Raw genomic sequence first — 22339 nt, 5'->3', positions numbered from 1 at the left:
GGATTCTTTCTTTTCTCATGAAGAATATAATTGTGAGTAAGGCTTGAATTGAATCTTTTTCATTGATTGTGGGCCTTTTTGGTGCATCAACCAAGTTCCCAAAAATCTCTTCTCCAAAACCATCAAAACCCATTCCAATGTTCCTATCTAAATAGTCTTTTTTCCAAATCATCAAAAACATCAAAACCCACTCCGATATGGACTTTTTCATCCAAGACCAAGTAAAACATTTTCGACCAAGCCGGGAATGGCCGTAGTGATCCCGTGCATCTTTTTTATCCAGAACCACTTCAAGTGGAATTTTTTATTAAATGTTTTCGGCCAAGCCGGGAATGACCGTAGTGATCCCGTGCACCTTTTTTTTTGTCAACAACCACTTCAAGTGGAGTCTTTTATTTAACATTTTCGGCCAAGCCGGGAATGGCCGTAGTGATCCCATGCATCTTTTTTATCCAGAACCACTTCAAGTGGAATTTTTTATTAAATGTTTTCGGCCAAGCCGGGAATGGCCGTAGTGATCCCGTGCACCCTTTTTTTTTATCAAAGACCACTTCAAGTGGAGTTTTTATCAAACATTTTTGGCCAAGCCAGGAATGGCCATAGTGATCCCGTGCACCCTTTTTTTTATCAAAGACCACTTCAAGTGGAGTTATTTAAAATATTTTTGGCCAAGCCGGGAATGGCCGTAGTGATCCCGTGCACCCTTTTTCCTTCTTTTTTATCAAAACCCATAAAAATAAGATTTTTAAAATCAAATCTTGGTCTAACATTAATGGAACGTTTCCACCCATTTGATAATACATGATTTTCCGGGCATATAGAAAACTCATTAAAACATTTGGGACATACAATCATTCCTCAAAACAAAGTAGAACCAAATAGGAAAACATTTTTGACGGTAACCGTTTTCGAGAGTTGTGGGGTGCCTAACACCTTCCCCATGCTCAATAGACCTCCTTACCCACTTTTCTCGTAGACCAAAATGGATGTCCAATTGCATCTTAAAAATCAATTGGTGACGACTTCATTGTTTTTTCAAGCCGGTTGCTTCAGGTAAGGATAGCTTTCCAAGCTATAAAAGGCTGGTCCTTGACCCCAGGAAGTTTTGGAGCCTTGTTAAAAAGAGCAACTTGAGGTATCAACCAAGCCTTTTTGAAGGAAAGATGCTCGCCGTCCTTGATACCTAAACAAAGAAAGAGGTAGTTTTCCAATGTTTGACTAAAGAGTTATAGTGAGGAGACTTAAAGCCTTTCTTGAATTGATATAATAAAGACCAAAAAAATGATAATTCTGGCACAAAGTAAGAAGGTGTTGGAGTATTGAAGAAGAAATACCGAGGTATGCACCTCGACAAGACAAAAAATCATACCGAGAAAAAACCAGGAGTCGGGTGTAATGACAGCAAGAGATAAATTAAATTTACAAAAAAAAAATCAAAACAGGAGAAAAATAAATCATAGCCGCAGCTGCAAGATCCGATATAAAGGTCGAGATCAGGGCGGCCCTGGGCCTGGGCGAGCTGGGCCGTCGCCCAGGGCCCCCAAATTTTTAGGGCCCCCAATTGTTTAGGGTATTAGTTAAGTTATATGTAGTCCATTTATCCTCTTACACTTTTAGCCCATTTTAAAACCTTATGTGTTAGTTTATAAAACCCATCAAGAAAGTGAAATTTTGAGAGGCCCAACTAAAAAATTAGTAAGGAAAATTTGAGAGGCCCAACCTATTGAAATAAAAGAATATTAAAAAGTCTCATTCTTTATTCCCTTTTCTTCTCAATTCTTCTTCCATCTTCTCGACGCTGCTTCAGTGACTTTTGACTTCCAACTTCCAAGTTTCAACTTTGACTTCCGACTTCTGAGTTCCTGTTTCAACTTTCAACATTATTTGGTTTTCATTTGGGATTTTAGAACTTGAAGAGGCCTGAGATTTGAGTCTTGAGAGTTGCACTTGCAGGTAATTATTTCTTTGAGTTTTTGATTTTCTAGGGTTTTTGTTTTCTTATCTTTATGATTTCTTTGGTCAGTTTGGTTTTTGCAATCTCTAATTCTCTTTGGTTATTTTGTAATCTCTTATGGGTTCTGGTCGTTCTGCTCGTCTGCTCTGCATTCAGTTTTGGATTTTGAGATTTTCCTTCTCTCCTGCACTCTGCAGCTCGACAGCATCTGGTTGACTGGTTTTATAGCCTTACCAGGTGATTTTGTTCCACTTAATAGTTAATAGGCTCAGTGATAAGTGATTGAATATAACTATTGCTGCTCCTTTCATTTATTTTATTTTTTGTATTGTGATTGAGATTTTTGATAATTTATAAATTTGATCATAATGATACCTAGAAAATACAAGTCAGGTTTTGAAAAAAGAAAACAAAAAAAGAGAGAAGAAGAATTGGTTCGATCTTTAGCAGGATCTCTTGATAGATTTTTGCCTAGTAAACAAAGAGGTGGCTCAACATCTAATGTTGAAGAAGAAACAAATCCATCAGTCCTGAGTGATAAAGAAGAAGAACCAGTAGGTGATAAAGAAGAAGAAATTAGAGTAGGTGATGATGGTGATCAATATGAGGAAGAAGAAATTCTTCCAATAGGTGATAAAGAATTTGGGCCATTAAACATTTACGATCCAGGAAATTGGGATAATATTAATCAGAAGTTTAGGGACCTATTAATAGAAAAAGGTCCAATTAGAATTCTTGATATTGATTTTGGTGTTGATCACCTTGGTAGGCATTTTTCATCTAATCATTATGAACGAGTGTTATTGAATGGAGAGAAACAAGATAGGAAATGGCTTGTATATTCTGTTTCTAAGGACAAAGTGTTTTGCTTTTGTTGTAAGTTATTCAAACAAGATCATAACACTTCCCGAATGACAACGGATGGATTTAATGATTGGAAACATCTTAGTGAACGACTTAGAGCTCATGAAACTAGTAGTGAACACCTAGTTTGCATGACCAAATGGATAGAATTGCAAGTTAGGTTGAGAAAACTTGAAACAATTGATAAGAGTGTACAAGAACAAATAGATAGGGAGAAAGAGCATTGGAAACAAGTATTAAAAAGAATAATAGCCCTTGTAAAAACTCTTGCAAGAAACAATTTAGCATTTCGTGGTCATAGGGAAAAGCTTTATGAAGGGAGAAATGGAAACTTTTTAGGTTTTATTGAGATGATTGCAGAGTTTGATCCAATCATGCAAGAACATATTCAACGAGTTAAAAATAAATCAATTCATTATCATTATCTCAGTCCAAAAATACAAAATGAGTTGATCCTACTCTTAGCTAATGAAATTAAAAGTGCAATTATAGGAAGAGTAAAAAAGGCAAAATATTTTTCTGTTATACTTGATTGTACTCCTGATATAAGTCATGAAGAACAAATGTCTCTTATATTGCGATGTGTGGATGTTTCCGGTGAACCAATAAAAGTGGAGGAATTTTTTATACAATTTTTAGAGGTAGATGATACATCGGGGCTAGGACTTTTTAATGTGCTCAAAGATATTTTAAATACCCTTGATCTTGATGTTGGTGACATAAGAGGGCAAGGATATGATAATGGATCAAATATGAAAGGAAAACACAAAGGTGTTCAAAATAGGTTGCTTATGGAGAATCCTAGAGCATTTTACACACCTTGTGGTTGTCATAGTCTTAATCTTGTACTTTGTGATATGGGTAACTCTTGTGAAAGAGCCATATCTTTTTTTGGAGTTGTTCAGCGCATATATTCATTGTTTGCATCGTCTACAAAACGGTGGAATGTTTTGATGTCTTATGTTGGAAATCTAACACTTAAGCCTTTTTCTCAAACACGTTGGGAAAGTCGTGTTGAGAGTGTTAAAGCAATACGATATCAAACTTCACAAGTTAGAGATGCTTTAATTGACTTAGTTAATACTAGTGAAGATCCAAAGACAAAGAGTGAAGCCCAATCCTTAGCAACAAATGAAATTGAGAGTTTTGAGTTCTTGATTAGCTTGATAATATGGTATAATTTATTATTTGCTGTAAATACCATTAGTAAAACCCTTCAAGCTGAAGATATGGATATTAAGATTGCCGTAGAAAAGCTAAGAGGACTCATCTTATTTTTTGAACAATATAGAGAGATAGGATTTGTGGAAGCCATAATTGAAGCTAAAGAAATAGCTAGTGCAATGGATATTGAACCTGTTTTTAAAACAAAACGACTAATTCGAAGAAAAAGACAATTTGATGAAACTAACAATGAAGATTTAATACATTCAGTTGAGGAGTCATTTAGAGTTGATTACTTTCTATACATAGTGGATAAATCTATTTCTTCTTTTAGAAGTAGGTTTGAACAACTTCAATTATATGGAGAGACTTTTGGATTTTTGTTTGATTTGAAGAAGTTACATTCTATTGATAATGAAAGTTTGATATCGTATTGCACTAAACTTGAGAATTTTTTGAAGTGTGATAATCTTTATGATATTGATGCAAGAGATTTAGCTTTAGAATTAAAAGTTTTGTGTAACACCTTGCCTGAAGAAGTAAAAAAACCTATTGAAATATTAAATCATTTGCAAATGCTTGATGGTGGTTTTCCAAATACATGGATTGCATATAGAATATTGTTAACTATTCCGGTAACGGTAGCCTCCGCAGAGAGAAGTTTTTCAAAGTTGAAATTGATAAAATCATATCTTCGGTCCACCATATCGCAAGAAAGGTTAAATGGGTTAGCTATGTTGTCTATTGAGAGTGATTTGGCGGAAAATGTTGATTATACTAATGTAATTAGTGATTTTGCATCTCAAAATGCTAGACGAGTTATATTTAAGTAATATTTTTTTTTTGGAGTTAGCCTTTAACTATATGATAATCGCCACAAAAAAAATTTAGAGGGCCCCTTGTTTAGAGTTCGCCCAGGGCCTCCGTAGACTCAGGTACGCCACTGAGAGGAACCCACCTCTTCAAATCATTCAATCAAAACCATCGATCTCACCTCCGACAAAGAGCCACTAACATTAATGAGATGTAATGATGATACTCTTTTACCTCAACTAATTAGGCTGCCCGAGTTAAAAGAGTGAGACGCATGTGATAATATCAAAATATCCCTCTAATGGGATATTGACAGGTGTCATTGTCGAGGAAATTAGACTAGGGAGTACATTGGTAATACTAGGTGTCACCTCGGTAGAATATTCATTGGAGATCAAGAAGGTGACATAACCGAACAGACAACATACCTCAAGAAGATCAGTAAATGATCTCATGAGGATCTTAAGTGGATTTCTGGGAGATTCACCTTATAAATCTCTCCCACTATCACAAGAGATTTGCATTTCGACAATCATATAAAAGGGGACTTCCACTCAGGTAAAACTCTCACCTTTTCACTTTTCAACAACTAGATAAGGAGAGAGCTCTCAATATCGCTATCTCATTAGTCTCCTTTGTTATCGACTTGACTTGAGTGTCGGAGCATCCCCTTGAGGTACACCTCGAAAATCTCATAGGTCACGTTTGTTACCTATGCAGAGAAGAACATTCACTTAATGGTTCCTAGTTTGATAAATTTGTACAAGTGTAGATCCTGAACAATTTGCTATCAACCAACCAATCAGCTACTCCTGTTCTACACATCATCATCAGTGTCCCTAAGAGTGAGTTTGGACTGAGGGATTTGGGGGGAAGGGAAGAGAAGGGAAAAAGAGTTTCCATCCAATTTCCTTGTTTGAATAGCTTGTAAAAAATTAAGGGGAGGGATTTGAAGGGGATTGGACGGAATATTTCATTAAATTTTTGTCAAGATTATTCCTCCTCAAAATGGAGTCATTTGGAGGGAAGTGATGACTAATTAAGTTATTTATAAGTTAAAAACCTATTTTATCTTTGCCCATAACACTTTAACATAAAAATAAGGGTAAATTAGTAAATTAAACTAATTTTCTTTCATTTATTTTTTTTTATCTATCCAAACATGGGGGAGATAAAAGTATTATCTTCCCTTCTCTCCCCTTCTTTTCTCTTCCATTCCATTCCCCTCCCCTCAAATTCCTCAATCCAAACATACTCTAGGTCAACAAAGACAATCTCGTCTTTCTTTGCAGGCTTCAAAGTGTCGAACTCCTTGTTAGCCTGACGACCAGCAGAGGATGACCAAATGATTCTACGAAAAATATCCCCTACAAGAGGTTTCCCACAACAATATACAAGCTTCCAAAACCAAACCAACTTTTTTCTAACCTCGATTATATATATGCATACATTTTTCTCGATGGCCCTTAATTTAGCCTTACAAAATGTTACTCAATTGGCCAGAGTGGTTAGAGTCTCATTGATATAAACCTGGTGGTCCAGGTTCAGGTCCCCCTCCCTAATTTATTTATTAAAATTAATAATATTAAACCTTCTAACTTTTGTATAAACTTAATAATATTAAAAATTGTTGGCTATAGTACAAGGTCCTTATCATTCAATCTTTTCAAGGAATATAAAAATTTATCTAATGTATCCTCCAAGATTTTTAAAGATACATGAGAGAGACATGCACGGGGGGAGCTATTGATCTTGTGCAATGATGATAACTAGTCAAGTACTAATAAGAAAATAAAAAGTTGACAGTTTGAACAAAGAGCAGAAAGGGAAAGCAATCAACAAATGAACCACTAATTAATTAAAGAGCACAAATGATTAATGTTATTTGGCAACAGTCAAAGATAGAGATTTTGATAGCCAAAAGCTAGATTAAAAAATTAAAACAAGAGAGATGAACTTTCCTTTTATTAATTCCATTCATATTATATAATAATAACAACATAAAAATGAACATTATTGGCCATATGTCAGGAGTGCACTCTTATGACTGATTAACCAATTCCTTAAAAATAAACTTGGTTTGCCTTAGTTAAATCCCAATTGGTAGTCTGAGTGGCCACCCCCCATAATAAGTCTCTGACAAAAAGCAAGAGTATATGAAAGTCTTTCAAGTTCTAGAAATTATATGATTCATGTAAAAGGAGAGACTACATCTGTCCAAGGACAAAAATATAGATTTGCCTATAAATGAGTGGTCAAGCGACTGCAACTTTAATAGGCATCTTGAAAGATGTGGAATTAGGGTTCCTAATATTGATCTCAAAAAAGAGTCTCTTATGGTTATTTACGAATTGCAACACAAGTTTCGCTTTTGGCTGGAGCATTGAAGGTAGTGGTGGCAGGGAAAAAAAGATTCTAGGTCGGACAACAATACTTGTTTATGAAATATTTATATGTCCGGATCCTAATTTGGATTGGATTGGATTTTAGATGTACTTAATTAACCAAATCCGGATTAGGGTTAGGACAAGATTTCTGTGTTTGGACCCGAACTAGGTTTTAAATTGGACCATTTGGATACAAATTTTGGATATATAACTTATGTCCTAACTTGATTTAATCCGAGTCAGATAAATTTGAGCATCCAAATCGACAAAGTTTTGTCACCTCTAATTGAAGGTATAATTAGATAGACTAAATAGTTGGAGCTGTAAAAAAATTCACATATAACGTTATGTTCGGCCTGACAAATTGACCACGTGAGTCCCTATTTGTTTCGTAGATAAGGATGTGGAATTTTGGATTGTTTCTTGATTTTTTGGTGATATTGTCTGAACACCTCTTGGTTCCGTCCGGACAGTTAGCCCAATTTTGGAGACAAAGAGGTGAAATTTTTGAACAGTCCGGACAGTTCTCTGAGCTGTCTAGACACCTGACGGGATTCTATAGATTTTTGACAGCTTATAGAAGACTTGTAGGGTTTTGACCCAACTTCATTTAGGGACGCCGTCTCGAGAGAAAAAGGGATTTCAATTGCCTTGTGGATAAGTGGGTTTCTTATTTTTATTGTTTTCTCCATTGGTTTTCTTGTTGAGAGAGCTTTTAAGAACAAGATAGCATTTAGAGTGGGTTTGTTCTACTTGTGTTGGGTAGTCTCTCTTGGTTTGTAACTTCTCCATATAGTGAAATTGCTTCTCTACTGCCCGTGGACGTAGGCCTTTATGTGTCGAGCCACTTATATCATTGTGTGTTGTCTCTTTACCGCTTTGATTCGCTTTGACATTGTTGGTTGCTTGATTCTCTACTTAACTTAGGTTGGGTTAATTGGTTTGGTCAATCGATTTGGTGCTATTGTTTGTGGGTATTGATGATTTTAGCACAAAAAATTTGCATTGGAGCCTAGGTTTGTTCTTCGATTGATTTTGGGGTTTCTACTTTATTGTGGTTAATCGTTGGTTGTTTTACACCCTAGGTCTTGTTTATGCTTTGAAATTGACTGAATACTATTGGGTAGAAGATGAGTGAGGAAGTTTCGGATAAGTCTACAAAGGAATTAGCACCCGCATCGTCATCTTCCACATTAAGTCCGTCTTAGGAGAGGGCTATCTCCAATGCTAAGTTTGAAGTGGAGAAATTTGATGGTAAAGGAAACTTTGGTATGTGGCAATGTGAATTTTTGGACATGTTGTATCAACAGGATCTAGATTTTACACTGGGTCACAAACCTATTGATATTTCGGATGGTCTTTGGGAGAAGTTGAATAGGCAGGCATGTAGCTCTATTTGTATGTGATTCGAAAGGAGACTGAACTACTCAGTGATGAAGGAGGCTAAGGTGAAGGACTTGTGGCACAAACTAGAGGAGAATTAGGCTCTACTTGCAGAAAAAATTATTTAGGTTCCAAATTTACCAGGTAGCATTATGTCAGATCACTTGAGTGAGTATGAGAAGATATTGGCTGATTGGGAGAACTTGAAAGTCACAATCCAAGAGGAGGATAAAGCTCTACTACTCTTGAATTCCTTGCCAAACTCTTATGACCACTTAGTCATTAATCTTCTTTTATCGGAAGAGGGAGATTAAGTATGAGGATATTTACAATGCATTAAATAACAATGAGGTTAGGAAGAGAGACAAGCAAGTTCACAGTGGCTGCTCTACTAAGGCATTGACAATTAGAGGAAGGCTAGAGAGTGAGAAGGGTGAGAAATCCAGAAAGCATGGCAAGTCTCGCTCCAAATTGAAGAATGGAAGACTTGATAAAAATGAATGTGCTTACTCACTCCAATGTTGCTTGTGACAGTGACGAAGGTTCTTATGCGTTTGTTGGTTCAACACTTATTGGCCACACTGATAAGTGGGTACTTAATTCTAGATACACCTATCACATGTGCCCTCATAGGGATTGATTTTTCACATTTGAGAAATTAGATGGTGGAGTTGTCTACATAGGTGATGGTCAATCATGTAGGATTGCAAAGATAGGGAGTATCAGTTTGAGGCTTCATGATGGAGCTATTAGAGTGTTACATGGTGTCAGATATGTTCCTAACTTGAAGAATCTTATCTCTTTGGACATTATGGATGCCAAGGGATGTAGGATCACTTAAGAGGGTGGAGCCTTGGAGGTGGTTTCTGGGTCACTTGTCTTGATGAGAGGTAGTAAGAAAGATGATTTGTATTTCATCAAAAGGTGTAAATTGGTTACTACTGTAGTTTCATCATCGGCTAGGATGGTAAAGACTGACTTTGGATCTTCTCATATTGGGCATACTACTTTTGGCACACTTGTTTGGAGGTTTCATAGGAATTGGTGGAGCCGTATGTGATGGTTGGTGCCTTAGTGTTCAAATTTGGAATTAGTGTTCAGATTTGGTATTGGTGCTCACGCAGTATTGGGCAACAAGAAGATTAGAGTCCTATTTGGAAGTCTTCGGGGCTGTATTGGTGCATAGTGAAACTTGGGAGGGCCTATAGTGGCTCCAACTTGGGAGGTAAGTTGAATTTTGGAAGCCATTTTGTTTCAACTTACCCGAGCTAGCTATTGTATTTGGGCTTCATTTGGTTTTGTGAACTTTGTTTGTTTGGTGTAGTTTTTGGTTTACTCCTGGAGGTGGAGTATACACTTGCTTGCTAGCCCACATGCTACCTTTGAGTTCGACAATTTTGTAGTCTTTGTTGGTTGATTGGTTGGACATTTGGGCTACGTAGTTGCTCACTTGGTTGCTCAGGATCAATGTCTAGTATGCCAGGGACATGATCCACTTGTTTTGTTTTTGGCTTGGGCATTGCTGTGCTACTTGGAGGCAGCGGAGTTTTGTTGGTTTGGTTTGTTCACGTTTGGTTGGAGCACAAGTGGGTGTTGGCTCGATTTCTTTTCGTCAACGTGGAGATTTGTGTTGCCTCAAGTTGAGCATTGTCAGTTGGCATCATGATTGCTTGTTTGTTGGCGTTCTTGGTGGTTGTTATGAGTTATTTTGACTTGGTGGAGTGCTGTGGAGTGGGTAAAGACGTTTACTTGCTTGAAACTCACCAAGGTGGAAATTTTTGAAATTTTGGCTTGTTTCTTGATTTTTTGGTGATACTATCCGGACTCCTCTTGGTGCCGACTAGACTGTTAGCCCAATTTCGGAGGACAAGGAGCAGGAATTTTGAACCATCCGGACAACTCCTCGAGCCGTCCAGACACCTGACGGAATTCTGTAGATTTTTGACGCCTTGTAAATAGAAGACCTGTAGGGTTTCGACCTAATTTGGTTTAGGGGCACTGCCTTGAGAGAAAAACAGAGAAAGAGAGCACTTACAAAGGGGAAACAATTGAGAGAGAGTGGAGGGGTCCAAGAGAGTGGTTTTTGGGGTTCCGATTGTCTTGTGGGTAAGTAGATTTCTAGTCTTCGTTATTTTCTCCGCCGGTTTTCTTGTTGAGAGAGCTTGTAGGAACAAGATACCATTTAGAATGAGCTTGTTCTACTTGTATTGAGTAGTCTCTCATGGTTTGTAACTTCTTCATATAGTGAAATTGGTTCTTTGCTCCCATGGACGCAGGTTTTTGTGTATATCATTGTGCGTTGTCTTTTTACCGCTTTGAGTCGCTTTGATATTATTGTTTGCTTGATTCTCTGCTTAACTTAGGTTGGGTTAATTGGTTTGGTCAATCAATTTAGTATTATTGTTTGTGAGTATCGGTAATTTTAGCACAACAAAGCGGGAGAGTGAGGATTTGAATAATGTCTTAATCATCTTGGTTGAAGGATTGTTGACAAATTAGCCATGATCGGTGGCTTTAAAGTGACTGTGGCCCGTCTCTTTACTGGATTAATATAATTTATGGTTCATGTAGCATGAGCGGGTTGGGTTGGTCCAATAGTGTGTGTGAATTTGGCGAAAGAGAGAGGGAGAGATGAGGATGGAATGATTGAGTAGTAGTCTCACATGAACGCACGAGGCCACCGTCACCAGCTGCAGCTGCAATGGGGGGACTCCCTCCAGCCAACGTGCCACGAGGACGACAATCATGGGCTTGTGGGGACTTGTCTCTTTTTCTCTTTTTATATTGTCATTAAATAATCCTACTAATTTAAAATTTCTTTTAAATATCACTTAAGTTGCCTTTTGGCTTTTGTTTTTACCTTAACGAGTGTTCGAACCAGTCAAGCTATATAATGGGCTTAGTTTTTAGAGTAAGTTTGGTACACCCTTTGACCTGAATTAGTATGAGTTTGGGTTTTATTTTTTAGCTTTATATCGAAAATATTTGCTTTGCTTTGAGGGTTTTCTGGTTGTATCCCTAATATTTGGTGTATTAATAATATATTAATGCTTAAGAAAAAAAAGATGATGTACTCTAAGTGTGTTTGGATTGAGGGATTTGAGGAAGGAAAGACAAGAGAAAATGAGTTTCCTTCCAAATATCCTGTTTAGATAATTTTAAAAAGTTAAAGGGATAGATTTAGAGGGAATTGAAGGAAAAATTTCATTAAACTTTTGTCAAAATAGTTCTTCTAAATATTTTTTTGGATAATTTAGAAAAATTAAAGGGATAGATGTGGATTGAGAAGAAAATTTCATTAAACTTTTGTCAAAATAGTTCTTCTCCAAAATAGGATCGGAAGGAATGACTAATTAAGTTATTTATAAACTAAAAACCTATTTTGCCCTTATATATAATATTTTAACATAAAAATATGATAAATTATTAAATTAAACTAATTTTCTATTCAAATATGGGAGAGGAAAAAGTATTTTACCTTCTTTTCTATTCCCTTCGCTCCCTTCCCTTTCGCTTATCTTCCATTCCTCCAAATCGCTCAATTCAAACATACTATAAATCACACTTTTGAATACCAAAGAAACTTATTGGACAAGAATTCATGCATCATGCTGTGTCTGTTAGTTTTGAACTTATTAGCCTAAAGTAATCTTTGCCTTCAAAGATTACTTCTAACTATATTACTCTGTATGATATAACCTATTTCTTATTAGTGGTAGAAGGTGAATATACGAGATGAAAGGTTTTGTTTCTTCTTTCTTTCAAATAATTAATAACATAATTCCATATTAGTTATATAATAAAAAAAAAAGATAATTATTAGTGTGGGGCTGCTCTTCCTTCGGTTCTCCTTTCTGCTTGGCTGATGGCGTTTGGGTGTTTATCTTTCATGTTTCTTTCACCTAGGGTTACTCAAGTGTAATCTTTCTTTATGTCTTAATCCCTTTCTATTAAAAAATAAATGTTATTTCAAGTTTTCTTCCATTACAAAAGAGGATTTTAATTTATATTTGGAGGTAAGGCCCTCTTTCATAAATTTTTTTCAAAAAAAAACATAGACAAGTTAGGAGCCCACAGATAAGAGTAATAATTAATAACTAGTTTATGAATTATGAGTCGGGTCCGGCTAGAAACAATAATGAGAGAGCTAAATACAGTGTATTAAAACATACGCAATCAACACTATAAAGGCAAATTCTGTAATATCTATCTCTCTTACCTTTTCTTTCTTTCTTTCTCAGCTTTTCTTGCCCGCACGCGTGCGGATAATTAAGCTTATTTAAAAGAGGAAAGCAAAGGGAAGATAGGAGGGAATCCCATAATAATGGAAATTATGTGGATTATTGTGACATCAACACTAGTTTTGTTGCCCAGCATCACCATAGTTGTTGTGTACAAGAACTACAACAATAACAGCAGAATCCGATCATCTTCTTCATCGTCGCCAAACACATGCAAGCTCCCTTTAGGCTCACTTGGATGGCCTTTTATCGGCGAGACCATCGACTTCGTTTCTTGTGCTTACTCCGACCGCCCTGAAAGCTTCACCGACAAACGCCGCCGTCTGTAAGTACATGTACATGTGTAACTTGTCTATATATATATATGTATTGATATGATATCACTAATTATAAGCTTATCTTTTTTTTTGTAGGTATGGGAAGGTGTTCAAGACACACATATTTGGGACTCCAACAGTCGTGTCCACAGATGCTGAAGTGAATAAATTTATTCTACAAAGTGATGCAAAGGCTTTCGTCCCGTCTTACCCGAAATCGCTCACTGAATTGATGGGAAAATCCTCCATTTTGAGTATCCATGGGAGCTTACAAAGGAGAATCCATGGACTCATAGGATCTTTCTTTAAGTCTACAGATCTAAAAGCTCAAATCACCACTGAAATGCAGCAATATGTGCTGAAATCAATGCACAATTGGAGAGAAGACAAGCCTGTTTACTTACAAGATGAAGCCAAGAATGTAAGTGCTCTCTCTCTTTCTGTCTCTTTGTTTATTTGTCTCTTTGAAGTTTGGAATTATCTCTATCATTAGCTTCATCACATTCAAGTGAATAAAACACACAAGAGTCAATATACACGAATGGATACTCATCGAGACCTAAAAGTTTATTAAGCTTTTATGTCTTGGGAACATCCTTCATTAATAAAGTTCCACATTTATTATATAATTTCATACTTAATTAATATGAGACTCTTTAGTCTGTAGGCATATATATGTGTTCTAATGGAGAATTAATCATAAATTAAGAATGGAATCTTCGCTCTGTAAAAGCAAGTTCGAACGTCTATCCGATACAATTAAGATGAATATAATATGTACTCTGCAGGTATCTTTAACGATACTCATGGTTGAATGCAATTACAGAACCGCACTTGACTATTATGATTATGTTGTTGGTGATGATATTGCATGAATCATGATGTCTAAGAAGCTAAAGAACCATAATCATGGAATCCTCCAGAGACCTTTTTAAAAAGCTAACTTTAATTCTCAATTGTGTCCAGATTGCTTTTCAAGTACTAGTCAAGGTATTGATTAGCTTGGATCCAGGTGAAGAAATGAAGCTTCTAAAGAAACAATTTCAAGAATTCATCTCTGGCCTCATGTCTTTACCTGTTAATGTACCAGGAACTCAACTTCATCGATCGTTACAGGTGAGTTAGTTAACCAAAATTAATTCAATTCAATACAATTTGTGTCTCGTCATTTTACTAAATGAATCCTAAATGATAAAACTTTCGGCTCTTAATTATAGGCCAAGAAGAAAATGGTTAAGTTGGTCCAAAAAATTATGCAGTCTAAAAGGGTTGGTGGGATCCCCATGGTTCCAAGGGATGTGGTGGATGTATTGCTGAATGATGCCAGTGAGCAATTAACAGATGGTCTAATAGCAGATAATATGATCGATATGATGATACCAGGCGAGGATTCAGTGCCGGTACTGATGACACTTGCTGTTAAATTCCTTTCAGACTGTCCTGCAGCTCTTCAACAGTTACAGGTATATATAAACCTAAACCATAAACCTTAAACAGTTACATCTCTATGTAGAATCAATACTCTTTTTCATGCACGGTTACTCTCTTTTTGATAATTGCAGGAGGAAAACATGAAGCTGAAAAGGCACAAAGATGAAGTTGGAGAGAAACTGTGTTGGAGTGACTATTTATCATTGCCGTTTACACAGACAGTATGTCACTTATACTATATAAACTAATATTGACATGAAGCGCCCAACAATTTATGTAATTTTACATTAATTAATTGGAAGTGCAGGTAATCACAGAAACATTGAGGCTGGGAAATGTTATAATTGGGGTTATGAGAAAGGCAATGAAAGATGTGGAGATAAAAGGGTATTTGATACCAAAAGGATGGTGTGCATTTGCTTACTTTAGATCAGTTCATCTTGATGAAACTTTCTATGACTGGCCTTATGAGTTCAATCCATGGAGGTGGCAAGTGAGAATCTTTACATATTCACTCACTTTTGGTCATTCTTTAATTTGATAATTTCTTTAATTTGGTCATATCCTTTAATTTGGCAGGACAAAGACATGAGCAATTGTAACTTCACTCCATTTGGGGGTGGACAAAGACTATGTCCTGGTCTTGACTTGGCCAGGCTGGAAGCTTCTATATTTCTACACCATCTTGTTACCCAATTCAGGTAAGCTTCTAAATTTCTTTTAAGCTTAATTTCCTTTTTGTTTATTGTTAATCTGATTATCTGTAAAAATAAAAAGGCAAAAATATAGCTGAAAAATAAGTATTCCAAACTTAATATTTTCTACGGATTGACTATATTGGCAATGCAACTCGACTGCCATGAAAAAATTGCAGAGATTATGGTAAAGACCAATCCAGGTCTTTATGCTCTTGAGCTCGTAAGGGATTTGCTTTTAAACTGAGGGCAGACACTCTTTCAAACATATTAGATAAGCTAATTTATAATTTCTAATAAACTAACAAAATAAGTTTCAAATTGAAGATTTAAAGCTGCCAGACATTTTTTTTTTCTTTTTCTCTTTTGTTGATTTTGTCTCTTGTTACTTTAATGAATGTTGACAAAGGAAAAGACATTAAACTTTCTGTCATATTTTGATCTATAGCTTTTTGAAACACTTTTCTTTCATTTTCTCCTGCTTTGCTTATGCTTGCTTCCACCACCTTTGCTGTATAAACCATGTGTATGTTTTTCTTACATTTACTTTTGACTAACAATAAACTTTTGGAATTGGTTCTTCATTCTTGGATAGATTTTACGTTTTAAAATATGTAACAAATAACATGGAGAAATGTTATCTCACATCGGAAGTGATGTGTGACTTATTTCTCGAAAGCACTACACATCCATAAAATATAAATTTACATAAACATGTGGCATGTCTATATGGCTTCTTTAATAAATTTTTTTGTTTTTTTAATCCACGTGGCATGCCTATCTAGCTCGTTATCTAGATTATGTAAATTTATGGATGAAAAAATTATGCACATATATCATTTTGACTTATTCCTTCTTATAAAGACAAATTCATCCCTTTACAATCACCTAAGTCTTTTCCCATGCTTAAGTTAGTTGGGTTTGATCCACTTATTGAGTTTGGAAAAAACAAAGTCGTGTGGATCCGATGTATTCACGGGAACCGAATAATATAAAACAAATAATATAATTAATTGCATGGGGGTGTGAATTTACAATAAATAAACTAATTCTGTTTGATGGATTTGGTATATATGGTGTAGGTGGGTGGCCGAGGAAGATACAATTGTTAATTTCCCAACAGTAAGAATGAAGAGAAGGATGCCAGTTTGGGTCACAAGGACATCATCATCATCATGATTTCTCTCACTTGGGCTTAAAAGAATAATAATAAGAGGAAGAAAGAGAGAAAAGAACCACCTTGGAGAGAATCTTCCAAATCAACAGTGGCGTGTTTGGACCAACCACTGCCAGTAGGGGAATATAAAAACTCAAGTTTCGTAAATTGCCACACGTGTGTGGAGACGAATCGTGAAAGCGACACTTTTGTCCGCTAGCTTTCAGAATTATATATTTTGTTTTTCTTGTACAACTTACAACCAATAGATATTGTAAATTTTAAATGTTGTGTGGGAAATGATTACATGTGTTTTAATTATCAAATCAAATATATTATATAAGATAATTATGAGGTCCCCCACTAAATTATTTGAGTAGGCAACCACGGATGGGAACACACATTTTTTCGCATTAACAATAATCAATTCCATGTATTGAAAATGACTTGGGATAGAGTTGTTTTTTATTTTTTTAAGACTTGGGATAGAGTTTGATCGGTTCTAGAAGCGATGTTCTATTTAAATTTTGCTCTCAATAATTATCAACCAACCATACGTACTAATCACTATTCCGTGCTATGGACAAGTTGTCTTAATTTTAAGTTTTGTATAACAACCATAGATAAAGAAAAAAAAATATCATGTCTAATATGGGTGGTTGGGACCTATTGTAAATTTTTTACAATAGGTCCCGTAATAATGGCTCTAAGCTCATTATAAAAACAATTTATAAAAAAATTATGGATATGTTTTGTTCGGGATTACGAGTCTAACGGTATTTTTTTTGTCCAAAAAAAAATCAAATTGAACATAAAAAAGACATGAAAATTGTGAAGTGTTAAATACTCGAAACATCCTATGTCTATTTTTTGATGAATTTAATTTTTGTATGTGATAAAAAAATATTGTTAAACTCGTAAACACGATCAAAGCTCATTTATGATTTAGTGGTTTATATTTATTAAAGTGGGGTATGTTGTAAAACAAATTATAGCAGACCCCCGACACCCATCTAGTATGAGGAGAGAACTCTTTCAAAATTTTTTTTTAACAACTTGTCTCATTAGGTGATCGTTAAAATGAATAAGAGTGTTCTTTTTTTTTTGAAGAGAAAGAAGGCAATATATTAAGGTAAAACATAATCAGTCAAAATACATTCAGCTGCATAAGCAGTCCTAAAAGAAGGCGGCACAGATCTCCCCTTAACCACCATAGTGTTTGATAGTCTCCCTAAACTAGCAAGCCTATCTGCCACCTTATTGCCCAACCTATTAATGACTAAAAGCACATTCCAGTATAGCCCAAACCCTTCTAATTTCACTAATTATCAGCCCATGGGGAGCTAGGACTTCTGCAGGGGAATTGAGTGCATCAATGAACGAGAGAGAGTCACCATCAAGAATGATTTTGTCCAGTCGATAGTTCCCAGGCAGTTGGATCTCAAATAACAAGGCTTGGGCTTCTGCATCTAGTACATTAATAGCTTTGATAGGTTTATAAGCAACACAATAAACTTTTCCAAAATTGTCCTGGATTATCGCTCCTACACCAGCGGGGAGCCCCCCATCAATCCAAGAAGCATCAACGTTAATTTTAAACACCCCTTCAGCTGGCGCAGACCAGATTGTATTCGCAAAAAGTGGTACAATTTCCTCCACAAAGGCAGCGTTGTAGGACTCTTGCAGGTTTTCGACAGAATACATAACATCTTGTTGCGATAGAACCCACGAGCCGTGTAATATGCCATTCCTGGCCATCCAAATGTGGTAGGCTACCATTAGGAATTTCCCCATGTTATCCACAGATAGAGAAGGAAAGGTGTGCTGAAAAAAATTTGTTGTTTGGTGAAGGACCCTCCTTCGTTGACAATGATTTTCCCAAATGAAACAAGTCCATGGGCAAGTGATAAAAAGGTGGGAGCGAGTTTCCATTTCTCTACCACAAAACAAGCATTGAGGATCAATAGGGAGGCCACGATGGATAAGTTTCTCTCTTATGGGCAGACTATTATGAAGCAATCTCCATGCAAAAATTTTAATTCTACTGGGACACTTGATTTTCCACAATTTTTGCCAGACATCTGTTTGCAGCTGAGGGATAATAGCCTCCATAGATTCATCAGAAGCGCACACAATCTTGTACACCAAACGAACAAAGAAGAGACCCGAGGAATTGTACGTCCAGTAGAAAGTATCCCTGGCCAGTTTATTATGTAAAGGAACAGTGGTGATATTGGACACTACCTCTGGGGGGAGAATTTCATTCACAAGGTCAGTGCACCATCCTCCTCCATCATGATCAATCAGAGAGGAAACAGGGAGTTCCGCCACTTCTTGTGCAATTTCTACGCCAAAGTACCCCGATTCAGAGCGCAGCCATGGGTCTCTCCCAATTCGAAGAGAATCTCCATTTCCCACCCTACACCGAATCCCCTTATTCAGAGTATCTATAGCCGATAAGATACTAGACCAAACAAACGAGGGATTAGAGCCCCTAGTTGCTTCCAGAAATGAGGTTCTTGGAAAATAACGGGCTCTAAGAATTCGAGAGCAGAAAGACGAGTCATTTGTGAGGATTCTCCATCCTTGTTTGGCTAGAAGGGCCTCATTAAAAGCTCGAAAATCACGAAACACCATTCCGCCACTAGTTCTGGGAGTACACATATTTTTCCAGCTAACCTAACAATTTGGCCGTGCACCATTTCCATTTGTACCCCACCAAAACCCTCTAGCTAACTGGTTGAAGTCATCGTGTAAGTAGGGATCGCCTGTAGTACTGATTTTACCAGAACACCCCTCCCTGTTTGGGATAAGGTCTTCTCCTTCCAACCTTTAATTTTTGACCACATGCATTCCTTGAGGAAGCTAAACACTTGTCTACGATTCTTTGATGCGAGAACCAACATACCGAGATAAGATGAATTTTCAGTAAACCGGTTCATGCCCAGCACAACTAGCACATTTTCTTGATTAAGGCACTGGCCAGAGCTGTCGCTAAAAAGTTTAAGGGTCTCCATAATGTTAATAGCCTCCTCCGTGTTCCCTCTGTAAAATAATAAGCAATCATCCGCAAGGAGGAGGTGGGAGATCATCGGGGCTCCTCAACTTATTCGAATGCCATGAAGGGAACCTGCAACTATAGCTTGTTGCATCAAGAAAGAGAAACCATCAGCACAAAGTAAAAATAGAAAGGGTGAAAGGGGTCTCCCTGTCTTAGACCTCTCGTTGGCCTGATTGTTCCTTTCACCTCCCGATTAATTATAACATAGTAAGACACTAAAGTCACACATGCCATGATTTTTGATATCCAAGTTGCATTGAACCCGAAGTTTTGCATCATGGATGAAAGAAAGGTCCACTCCACTCTGTCATAAGCTTTGCTAAGAACGAGTTTCAAGGCCATGTAACCCTGTTGCCCTTGGTAAAGAGTTTTCAGATAGTGGAAAGCTACAACAGCTGCTATCAGGTTATCAGAGATGAGTCGTCCAGGAATAAAAGCACTTTGTTGGTCTGAAATTATCTTCGACATAATACCCTTCAGTCTGTTGCACATACACTTAGCTATAATCTTGTATATCACAGTACACAAGCTTATAGGTATAAACTGAGCTGGAGTTTCTGGGCTTTTGACTTTGGGAATTAGGGCTATGAGAGTGTGATTCACAGAGTTGCTAAAAACTCCTTCATTCAGAAAGTCCAAGACTACACTTGTGACCTTTGGTCCCACCAGATTCCAATATTTTTGAAAGAAAATACCTGGGAAACCATCGTATCCTGGGGCCTTTGTTGTGTTCATCTGGAACAAAGCTTGGCGAACCTCTAAGGCTGTAAATCTTCTATCTAAATCCTCATTCATACTGGCAGTAACTCGAGGGTTAAAGCTTTCAAAAATATAGTCGCTTGTGCTGGAGCTTGAGCTAGTATAAACGTATCTAAAATAATCAGTAAAAACTTGCTCTATTTCCCCCTTATCAGATGTCCAGTTGCCATATACTTTTCATAGCCTAGTTATAGTATTTCTTCTTCGCCGCTGACTCGCTTTTTGATGAAAATACCGTGTATTTGATCAGCATGCTTGAGCCAATTTTTTCTTGATCGTTGTCGCCAAGCAATTTCCTTTTGATAAAGGAGTTCATTTATCTACATTTCGAAATCCAGTTGTTCCTGGTTACCTTGCCCATACCCTTGTTTTTGCCGAAGGTAGCGTAATCTTTTTTCCCGCATCTTTAACTCGAAATCCAGGGCTTTAATAGGGTCAGGGTTCATGCTGGCCAGAGCAGAGGAGTAGTTTCTTAAACCCTGATGAATGTCTAGAAGGCCACTTCCCATAACACTATTATTCCAAATTTGTCCTATTGTTGTGGAAAATAACTGTGTACGTGACTAGTGTTCTTCAAAGTGGAAGCGATTTTTTCGGCGAGTAGTGCTGGTAGGAGCAGAGTCTGGTTGGCCGTCGATATTCAACACAATGGGACAAAGATCAGAAACTGAGTTCGCTAGATGCTGGATGTTGAAGCCCAGGAACATATCTCTCCAAGCATCATTTGCCACCACCCTGTCCAGACATTCTACAATAAAATTTGAATCTCACCTTCTATTTGTCCACATGAACTTATAACCCAAGAAACCCAAATCATTTAAGCCGCAACCGGTTGAGAGCATCTCTAAAGTTTTGCATTCTTCTATCCGGCCTGTGAGTAGAACCTGTAATCTCATATAACTAAACAACTTCATTAAAATCCCCCACACACACCCAGGGCATGTTTGTTGTAGAGTAGGGAAGGTTCCATATTTCATCCCTTCTTGCGGCATTTGGTTGGCCGTAAAAGCCAGTAAAGCGCCACTGAATGTCCCTTTCCCCCAATATCACATCCACATGATTGGAAGAGAAAGACTTAATCACAACATCAACATCAGAGTTCCAAAGCACTAGTAAACCACCACTCACACCAATGTTGGGAACACAAAAACAAGATTACCATTGTAGCTGAACACGAAGAGAAGAAGAAGCATGAAGGGAGAGTTTGGATTCAGAAATAAAAATAACTTTGGGATCTTGGGTCCGTATTAACCTACGGAGAGCCTAAACTTTCCATGGGGTCCCAAGCCCACGGCAGTTCCACATTAAGATTTTCATTACTCCCGGCAGCGCTGAGCATCCTCAGATGCCGCCAATACTGATGTTAATTCCGGGGAGAGTCATTAGTAAGATGCTGCCTTTTGTTTGAAATCTATTGTTCTTCAATAGCCTCTTCATGCTGAAAAGGATGCTTGTTCCCTCTTCGGATAGAATCATCAGAAGAGTTGGGGAGAAGTTTGCGTTTGTTGTGAGCTTTTGCTTTCGGTCTTTGGAGACGCTAAGTATTCTTCTTCAACGGGTGTTGCTTATGGCTTCTTGACGGATTTTCCTCAACACTTTGAAAGACAATATTCATGGGTTGTGGCCCTGAGGTGTCTTCTGGGCTCTCAATAATACCTGGCATTGGTTCTTGAATTTTATTCTGGCCCACTTGCAAGAGACTGGCACTCTAGCCCACATTCAAACTAAGCCCAGCTGGCCCATCACTTGAGCTCATAGGACCCAAATTAGGGTTTCTCAAAGCTGCTTGTGAAGAGCTTGGCTCCGTGGATGCCGAGCCGCCACCATTTCCACTGCTAGAAGTTTGTTTTTTCATCCCCATTCTTCTGTTTGATCCTATCGCACACATCCAAGCTCAATACTTTTGCCTCGACAGTTTGTTATTTTGAGTATCCGTAAAACATTTCTCATAGCGTTTGTCATCATGTTCGATTATCCCACAATAGAAGCAGAAGTCGTACAACCTATCGTACTTAATATCCACCTAGGTCCGTCCGTCTGTAGGCACCTTAATCCAGCAACCTCGCCTCAGTGACACCGTTAGATCAATCATAACCTTCACTCATAAGAATCGC

The 22339-nt window shown here is 37.2% G+C and overlaps 3 protein-coding genes across 5 annotated transcripts; 2 read left to right on the top strand and 1 right to left on the bottom strand.

The window, feature by feature from the left end:
- Positions 1–1784: 1784 nt before the first annotated feature.
- Positions 1785–16759, top strand: LOC120015527 (3-epi-6-deoxocathasterone 23-monooxygenase CYP90D1). Of its 3 annotated transcripts, XM_038867999.1 has the most exons (11): positions 1785–1953; positions 2111–2191; positions 11137–11318; positions 12807–13131; positions 13220–13544; positions 14090–14239; positions 14341–14586; positions 14686–14775; positions 14862–15047; positions 15134–15255; positions 16332–16759. In XM_038867999.1, the coding sequence occupies exons 4-11, from the start codon at positions 12890–12892 to the stop codon at positions 16426–16428; spliced, it is 1458 nt and encodes a 485-aa protein (XP_038723927.1). In that variant the 5' UTR covers positions 1785–1953; positions 2111–2191; positions 11137–11318; positions 12807–12889; the 3' UTR covers positions 16429–16759. The 3 variants fall into 3 exon arrangements, with proteins under 3 accessions (XP_038723927.1, XP_038723919.1, XP_038723936.1); XM_038867991.1 differs by lacking the exons at positions 1785–1953; positions 2111–2191 and having other exon boundaries at positions 7311–11318; XM_038868008.1 differs by lacking the exons at positions 1785–1953; positions 2111–2191; positions 11137–11318 and having other exon boundaries at positions 11723–13131.
- LOC120009837 (zinc finger MYM-type protein 1-like) lies at positions 2323–8879 on the top strand. Its single transcript, XM_038860552.1, has 5 exons — positions 2323–3179; positions 3369–4764; positions 5568–5690; positions 8493–8580; positions 8710–8879. Exons 1-5 carry the CDS (start codon positions 2323–2325, stop codon positions 8877–8879), a joined length of 2634 nt encoding a protein of 877 aa, XP_038716480.1.
- A 2378-nt stretch (positions 16760–19137) lies between the features above and the next one.
- LOC120009819 lies at positions 19138–19497 on the bottom strand. The gene has a single exon (XM_038860532.1). The coding sequence runs from the start codon at positions 19495–19497 to the stop codon at positions 19138–19140; it is 360 nt and encodes a 119-aa protein (XP_038716460.1).
- Positions 19498–22339: the final 2842 nt, after the last annotated feature.

This window comes from Tripterygium wilfordii, chromosome 2, assembly GCF_013401445.1.
Source record: "Tripterygium wilfordii isolate XIE 37 chromosome 2, ASM1340144v1, whole genome shotgun sequence".
Lineage (NCBI taxonomy): Eukaryota > Viridiplantae > Streptophyta > Magnoliopsida > Celastrales > Celastraceae > Tripterygium > Tripterygium wilfordii.
This window is presented reverse-complemented; position numbering and strand designations above follow the sequence as displayed.

Bases quoted from the DNA above. Each gene is read 5' to 3' on its own strand.
- LOC120009819 (XM_038860532.1), bottom strand. From the start codon at position 19,497: ATGATCTCCCACCTCCTCCTTGCGGATGATTGCTTATTATTTTACAGA.
- LOC120015527 (XM_038867999.1), top strand. From the start codon at position 12,890: ATGGAAATTATGTGGATTATTGTGACATCAACACTAGTTTTGTTGCCC. The intron at 14,587-14,685 runs GTATATATAAAC...TGATAATTGCAG, and splicing joins CAGCTCTTCAACAGTTACAG to GAGGAAAACATGAAGCTGAA. The intron at 14,776-14,861 runs GTATGTCACTTA...TTGGAAGTGCAG, and splicing joins CATTGCCGTTTACACAGACA to GTAATCACAGAAACATTGAG.
- LOC120009837 (XM_038860552.1), top strand. From the start codon at position 2,323: ATGATACCTAGAAAATACAAGTCAGGTTTTGAAAAAAGAAAACAAAAA. The intron at 3,180-3,368 runs GTTTGATCCAAT...TCCTGATATAAG, and splicing joins TTTATTGAGATGATTGCAGA to TCATGAAGAACAAATGTCTC. The intron at 5,691-8,492 runs GTTTCCATCCAA...TTGTATCAACAG, and splicing joins GGGAAGAGAAGGGAAAAAGA to GATCTAGATTTTACACTGGG.